At 40.4% G+C, this 8,517-nt stretch overlaps 1 protein-coding gene across 1 annotated transcript in view; it reads left to right on the top strand.

The window, feature by feature from the left end:
- The first annotated feature begins 2,137 nt into the window (after window positions 1-2,137).
- Window positions 2,138-8,517, top strand: part of GALNTL6 (polypeptide N-acetylgalactosaminyltransferase-like 6) — a 312,073-nt gene continuing 305,693 nt past the window's right edge. Inside the window, exon 1 of the mRNA XM_009882028.1 lies at window positions 2,138-2,291. Coding sequence (XP_009880330.1) covers window positions 2,138-2,291 — 154 coding nt within the window. The remainder of the gene's footprint in view (window positions 2,292-8,517) is intronic.

The following is an 8,517-nucleotide window of genomic DNA, read 5'->3' as shown; positions in this document are numbered from 1 at the left end:
AGTTTTTGGGACCAAGTGGTTCACACCAGCTGTACCCATATTGACATGGGATGGAAGTTTAACTGGCACCGATCTGTCTAGGCCTGACTTTTAAAGAGCCGGTTAGTGCTTCGCGGTGGATGCCGTTAGGAATTTGGGCTCCAGAATCATGGTTAGCACTGTTGCAGCCTCCGTTCTACATTATGCTTCTGACTTTAAGAAACGAGCTGTTTAAGAACACTATTAGAACATTAGCATTATTTGAACTCAAGAATTATTGAAATTAGTGAGTTCATTGCAAGGATATGAAGGGTTAGGTATTTTGATAACATGAAATATTTTATCAGGATATCTTCAGTTCTTCTTCAGTTCTTCCAGGTGCTCACCTCTGACTTGTATTATATTAAAACATGACAACAGAGTATTTTCTTGGAATATGTCTGGAAAAGTTGTAACAGAGGAATAAACACAGGCTGGATTGCATTTTGGTGATGTGTAACATAAGATACCTTTAATATTAAGACTAAAAAAAGTAGGTCATGCTAGCGGAATGTGACAGATTTTTCTGAGAAACTCAGGGATTTATTGGAGAGCACTGAGCTCAAACACCTTGCCCTGCATATCCAACAGCCACAGACGTATCAGCTGACCCAAAGCAGAGCTATTCCGCATGGATCTTTGTCAGCCAGTTTTCTTGCGTCCTTTGCTCCAAGGAAACCAGCCATGCCTGGCATTCCTCGCTTACTGCTTGCAGCTCCGAAAGCCTTTGAACCCCAGTTTTAAGGATGGCTTAGCTACCAGATCCACATCATGTAGCTTGGCAAACATTTGTCTGTCCTAAAAAGAGAAACCCTACCTGAAAACGCTGGGACAACTTCACTTGGAGCCATTGAGTATCATCCAGTTTTGTGCTGTCAGGAGTGTAAAGTCAGTAAGAGAAGATGGATGAGCCCCATGTTCATGGGGTTTATGTGCTTCATACATGAAGCTCGGAGCATCGCTCTTACATGCACATAAGACTTTTGTACAGTTTCAATATTTCCTAGTAGAAGGCTGATCAAATATTGCTTCCCCAGAACTGCTTTTCAAGTGTGCTTTCACGTACCTTTGATACCAACATTGGAAACATGCGTTGTACTATGCCCGTCATTCCGGACAACCTCCTGGTTCCAGCCCGGAACTGACAGAACTAGAGTTTTCACGTTACTGCTAAGCAGCAATGAATCCTTTCCTCACTTTCTTCAGCACAGATATGGTAGATCATCTTCTTTGCTTATCAACATTTTCTCCACGTCTTTTACCTCATTTTTTTTGTAAATTAAGCATTTAGAAAAGGGCTGACTTTATTTGAAACCTTCTCCAGCTTTGTACGCTTCCTACAGATCTAAATTTTGTGTACTTCTAATGTACTTCTAATGGTACTTTCCTATTTTATTTTTTATAACATACCATCATTTTCCAGAAAGAATGAGGAAAAAAGAAAAGCTCTAGAAAGTTAAATTTGCTTAGAAGCCAAAAGCGGTTCTTAGCTTTGCCCAAGAATCTGGAGTCTGGAAAGGGGAAGTCGACTTACCCACTTGCGGGGGGGATTCTTGGTTGTTTCTTTTGGGTGAGGTGGGTTTGTTTCTTTTTTTCCCCTTGCCAGGAAGAAAGACCTACAGGATTGAAAGTTCTTTGAGAGTCTCTTTGCTCTGTGCCTCTGATGCAGTGAGTGTGGCCTTATGTGAATAGCAGTAACTCATCATTAGCTAATAAAAAAACCCCAAAACACAACCTCACAATTAAAGGGGAACATCGGAATGTGCTGAGTAACTCTCACTCCAATTTTGCACAAGTGATAGTTTAAGGAAAAAATCACGGTACTTCATGAGCTGAAGGATGAGGCATTTTTGGAACCTGTTCAGTTTTAGTGGTCCATGTAACTTCCATGAGCTTCTTTCCAGCAGGACACTGCTGGAAAGAGAAGGGTTAAGCATGAGTTGTTTGACATACTTCAATTAATTGTTTGTCAAGTACTAAATTTACGGTTTTCTCACACTATTCGGAAAAATAGCTTCATTTACCACAGTGAAGTTTCAATATCTGCATTGGATAAACCGAATGCTTTGTTTGCCTGTGCCATATTGTAAGTGTTCTTCTGTCATAATGCAAACCGCACATGTATGTATATCTTTATTTGTTGGTTTGTTTACTGTTTTCACAGACACTTCCATTGGGGCTGGGAGACGGACAGCTCTTTACCTGGACTGATGGCTTGAAAAGGAAGGACTGGCATGATTATGAAAGCATTCAAAAAGATGCTATGCGTTCAGGTATATGTGACTTCAGAGCAAATTTCAGTGGTTCATTCATTCTTTCTCCATATGGTTATTTTTTTCTTTTAAGTCACCTAAAAAGCATTCCTAACAGCCTGGTTTTGACTGCAGCTTGTCACAGGGACATAATGTTCTGAACTGAGGGGTCAGACCAAGCACAAATACCTTATCTCTGAAATAGCCAAGTGAAAATAAAAGTAATGTGTTTCATGCTAATAGCTCTAGAATGATTGTACAAGGAAATAGGCAAAACTATTATTAACAAAATGTTTTTCAGCTTGAAATCAGTTTCTGTACTGTGGACAAATATAAGCAGAAGTGTTGGTTTCCAAAGGGACATATGTTACAAGTGAAACTGAGGTGTCCTTAAATCAGTGGGTAAAACCCGAGTCCAGTACCTGTAACTGTCAAGAATACCCAAGGTTATGTTAGAAAGAAACTTTGACCCTCTCACCATTGTCAAACTCCAATCCTTTAGTCTTGCTAAAGCTACTTCACTTCATTCTGACAGCCTAATATTATTTGAAAATGAGAGCAAATTGTATTTGCAGATATACTGGAGGACACTTTATTACAGTGAGTAATGTAATTTTAATGTACCTTCACGTGCTGTATGCCGTATGTGCAAAGAAAGGTTTGTGTTCCTCTTTCTGTCGTAAGAGCATGTTCAGATTTGAATCTTTCTTTTATAATATAATTTACAACTATTCAACATAAGATGAATTAAATTAAAAGGAAGGGAAACAGCAGTTGAATTGCACCTTAATCAGTGTCTGAAAGTCATTATTTTACAAAAGCCAATCTACTATTATGAAATAAATTATGCTGTCTTGAGCCCACTGTCAGAAGACAGCCAACACCTCCCCCCAAATACCTCTATAAGTGAATCCAGGTGACAGATTCGTAAGACTTGGTAAGTACTTAGTTTTACAGGGCCCTGAACCAGTAACATATTTCAAGCGTAGGTTAATTTTATAAGCCGTTTTTCCCTTTCTCTCTTGAATCTTTTTGATCACTAACTAAAAAAATTATCCTCTCTCACATGTGCTTAGGAGGAAAAAGGGTGGGGAGGGGGCTAAAGTTATTCTAAGCGTCTTAGGAGTTGTCAGATCAACGTTAATTGTGTTCCACATTGCTAAGTCTAAAATGACAAATACCTAAGAGGAACGTACGAAAGAGAAGCAGCATGTATATAAAAACAGGCGCGCATGGGGGGAACATCACATGTTGTCTGATTAGAATGGACTCTTTTCAGGGATGTGCACCGACTCTTTGGCAATGTGCTTTTCATTCCTAAATATGTAACGTGGGCCCCGTATGTTCTGGAAAATAAACAGGAATACTTACAATTATCTGATGGATAGCTGCGGCATTGCCAATGTAATGCAAGCCGTTGCACGGAGTCAGCTAAGAAATTAGCAAAACATGTTATGTAGCTTTTTCATTCCCAGTCCTACTCCGAACATTATAACTGCGGTGGAACGCCCTAGTATGTGAATATCTTTTCCAGTAAACTTCTATTCTTGGTAATAATAATAACAATCATAGAAATATACTGACTCATTTGTGTTTTTATTGGCTTCCTTGTGATAGTGTTTGCTGAGTTTGACACTTTAAGAAATCTTTTTTAATGATTTCTATATGCCATTATTATTTGTTTGATTAAAATCACTTTTAATGATTTCTTTTTCTTTGAAAATCACAATATAGCGATACATATGCAAAGCTAGAGAATCTCAGTGCACTCTTTTGGGGCATACTGTATAATTTCTGTCCCTAATAGCAAAACAAAATATAGCTGAGATCAACTTTTAGTTCAAAATCAATCCGAAGGCATGAAAACAACAGCAGTGAAAGGGCTTCTCGGGACATTTCAGAAAAGGGAGTCAATGCTCATTGCACAGAAAAGAAGGAGTAAAGTCTTTGTCTGAATGCAGTTTAGCTGTTTATCTGTAAAGCTTACAATTTCCTAAGCACTGAGAATGTGAATTTCATAAATCTAATTATGAAGATGTGCTAATTTCTCCATGGCTAATTCTTCTGTTTCGAGGCCAAATATTTTGATCCCCTTTTATTCCACCAAATTAAAACCAATGTTCCTGAATTTGAGTGGTCTCCACTCGTTGGAAATCATTCAGTTCTTTTAAAGCTAAAGAGGAAAGCCATTTGCAAGACATGCAGAAAAAATGGTACTATTTCTATTTATTTCAAGTGTTCTAGTTCATCTTTTTTGGCTCTAAAATCAGAAATGATCTTGCACATAAATGCTGAAGTAAACTCATGTTAGTTTTGCTTTTGTGGGGCTTTGTTGGACCACCTGAGGTGCAAATGTATGTTTATGGTGTTTCTGCCATTAGTTCACATTCTGGTAGCATGATCATGCTACTTGCGAAGGACTGAAGTGGGTAATGGAGCGGGAAGGCTTTACACGTGTAAGCTCCTGGCGTAGTTAGTATTCAAAGACTCTTGCAGGGACAGAGGCTTTGATAACTGATACTACTTTTTCAGCTTCTCACTTATATGGAATTGCTCATGGTGTAGATCCTTCCAAGGTTAGTTTTGTTTAGCAGGAATTATTTGCTGAAGTCCTTTTGAGTGGGAAACACCCTTGTGGGCTCCTGCCTGAGAAAACAAAGGATGGTCCAGATGCAGTGCCACCGCAGCTACTGCTTACTGCTGCTCTTCCATCAGCGCGGGTCTGAATCGGTCTGGTGTCCACTTGTGACACACATAGGTTTATTTAACGTTCTTTGATAGCTTAGAGTCCCACTCTGTCGGATATCAGTTTTACAGCAGAAGACACAGTAACTAATTGCTACACACGTGATCTAAAGACCTGTGATATATATTGCTGGTGGGTATTTCTTGGGATGAGGTGCTTACTTTTGGAAAATACCTATCTTGTGTGTTAAGCATAGGAGAAGCACGTCTGAAGCTGTTTCACGTAGTGAAGTCCAGGCAAGCCTTTTCAAATGTGTGTAAGATTACATCTAGACTTGGTTGTCAGATCGTCTTGTTTTAGTGCCCTTGTGGGTTGTTACTCTGTTCTCAACACAAAAGCAGTGTGCTCTTACTGGAGATCTATATGTGTGTGTATGTGTGTGTGTGTATTCTACTCCACTGCTAATGACGTTGCAGAAGGAAATAAGCTCCCCAAGGAAGTCCCCCAGTGTAAGATATCACAGGTGGTATGGCCTGTAATTAAGGCAGCGCTCTGGGAGTCTATAAATTTAAGTATAATTTCCAGTTTTCTCACAGATATTTCATTTTCTCTGTGACTTGCTTTCTTGGAAAGAGATGACACTTTCTGGCTCTGTTAAGTATGTTGTAGGATATTGTTTCTTACTGGTGGGGAACATGCAAAGTGGTCTTTGGAGTCATACTTCCCTAATGGCTAATTCGTCCAACAGCCATATTTTTCTGTACCCCAGTAAAAATCTGTAAATTAGCATGTGATGTGGGACTGCACTGCTGTCAGGTTTGCTTACCACAGCAAGATGCAGTGAGATACGCACAGGTTTCTCTGAGATATTGCCGTGATCTCACTGGTGTGGTTACACAGGTGCACAAAACAGCAATCAGCTCCTACGCCTGTGCCCAGCTGTGTCTTGTGTAACGGAATACCTGCTGTACAGCCACCACCGAAAGGAAGTTATCATCCGGTCTGCTTGGATTTTCCTCTCTAACTTCAAACCATGTGTCATTTTGATTTAGAAAAGAAAAAAGGACAAACAACCCAACTCTAGAATGAACAATTTGCATTTTCTGAAGTTAACTGGAGGCATAAATGGGCTAAAAGTTCCCCACTGGCAGATCTTCAGATACAGTTCCATCTCTCTGATTCCTTCATCTCCAGAAATGATGATGTAATACCCGCACGAATGGTTACGATTTAATAAAAGATTTCTTAGTAGTCAAATACAAGGTCAGTGAAACAGATAGTTCAGGCCATCCCAGATAGATCGTTTTCTTGCAAAGATGAAATGACTTGGGGATCTGTAGGTTGCTTGTGACGTATTTCTTGCCACAAATAAAAAGACTACAGTGGTCCTAGATAGATATGAAGTGGTCCTAGATAGATATGAAAATAGATTAATTTACATGATACTGATAGAAGTATTATTTAGTCAGTCGATGTAGATGGAATGCCCAACCTTTCATGTGGAATTACTGGATCCAGCTCTGGAGTCCCCAACATAAGAAGGACATGGACCTGCTGGAGCGTGTCCAGAGGAGAGCCACGAGGATGATCCGAGGGCTGGAGCACCTCTCCTATGAGGAGAGGCTGAGAGAGTTGGGGCTGTTCAGCCCAGAGAAGCGAAGGCTCCGGGGAGACCTGATGGCCGCCTTCCAGTACCTAAAGGGGGCCTACCGGAGAGCTGGGGAGGGACTTTTACTGGGGCATAGAGGGACAGGATGAGGGGGAATGGCTGTAAACTGGAAGAGGGCAGGTTTAGATTAAACATTAGGAAGAAGTTTTTCCCTGTGAGGGTGGTGAGGCACTGGCACCGGTTGCCCAGAGAGGTTGTTGAGGCCCCATCCCTGGAGGTGTTCAAGGCCAGGCTGGAGGTGGCCTTGGGCAACCTGGGCTGGTGGGAGGTGTCCCTGCCCAGGGCAGGGGGGTTGGAACCCGATGATCTTTAAGGTCCCTTCCAACCTAAACCATTCTATGGTAAGTTATGTATGGATCTTTGCTAAAAAGGAGCATTACGTTGAAAGCGTCATGATATTTAGTTTTCATGTTTTCCAATTAAGACATCACAATTTTTATTTCAAAATGATGCTTTATCTTGGAACTTGATTATTTGGAAATCCCCCAATTTTTATATTTTTTTTACTTTGTCTAGAAAATAGGAAATCAGTTATTCATGTGTTCCTGTTGCTTACCTTACATGTACAGAACTTCTGAAAGTCTCAGGGCAGCCAGGTGAGACACAGGAATGATATTGGTCCGGGTGACTGAGAGATGAATCTGTTATGCTTGAGAAGTTTCCCCATACTTGTTTGTATTGCTGAAACTTATTTGTATTGCTGAAGGGTTTTCTTTAAAAAAAACCCAAAGCCAACAAAACCAATAAATGCCCACCCACACTGAAGCACAGTATTGAAGACATTTGTGCTGGATTTTATGCTTTGGTTTATGTTCTTTAAAAGGCTCACCAAAGAGCACCCCTATTTGAAATGTATGTATAAATTAAGGGGTGTTCCTCTAAGAAGGTGACACGGCCAACAGCCTGGGTCAAGTGCCTCTACACCAATGCACGCAGCACGGGCAACAAACAGGAGGAGCTGGAAGCCACCGTGCTGGAAAGCTATGACCTGGTTGCCAAGACAGAAACTTGGTGGGACGAATCCTATTTGCTGTTCTACTTGCACCTTATTTCTCTTTCACAAGTTTTTAATGCAGTTTCAACATTTTTGATTTCTCTGAGTAGAAATAAAACTTACAAAACAATTCTAAGGATTTCAGTTGAATTTTGATCCATGAACGCGTGAAGGCAATAGAGGGAATGTGCTTTTGGGTTGCAGAAGTACTAATTGCTGTACCGTTGGCAGAACAGGGAAGATAGCCAATTAGCAGACAGTTATCCGAGCCCTGCTTTACCCAAAAGCAGAGAGGAACATGTAATGACTGATATTAAATATACTGCTCATCAGTAGAGAACAGACGTAGTGAAATGAAAATTATTTCATTCAGTCATCCCAATCACTTCCATTTTTCTCTGAATATTATTCTGCCATTACCTTAAAACCAGGGACTGAAATAAAAAAAGGAATGCAAAAGTTTACCTTAAAACCAATGAACAAAAAACCAAAAATCCCTTCTTGACTAAACAGTTCTTATAGATACTTTAGGAAGAAAAAAATGAAGTTTGTTTCCACTTTCTGAAGTAACTCATCAAGTCGATTGGATGTTACAGTGGCGGGGGCGGGAACAGAATAAGCTAATCAGAGAAAGTGACTTCATTGGAGCTGCTATGTCATGCCGTCTTTTTGACAGGAGATCAGCATTTGAACTAAGAGTTGTTTCTATTAGTTTAGTTTCCTCCGGGAATGCAACTGATGACATGTCTTGATGAAGGATATGCTTAATTTGCATTGAAAAATATGAGAACTATAAACAAATGCAAATCTTACCTCCGTCATCGTTTTCGTTTGGGCAGTGGTAGACAAGGCCTCCCCGCGGAGCGCTGCGCGTGGCGGTGCAGGGCGGCGTGGCGGG

Source organism: Charadrius vociferus, unplaced genomic scaffold (genome assembly GCF_000708025.1).
Source record: "Charadrius vociferus isolate BGI_N301 unplaced genomic scaffold, ASM70802v2 scaffold141, whole genome shotgun sequence".
NCBI lineage: Eukaryota > Metazoa > Chordata > Aves > Charadriiformes > Charadriidae > Charadrius > Charadrius vociferus.
This window is presented reverse-complemented; position numbering and strand designations above follow the sequence as displayed.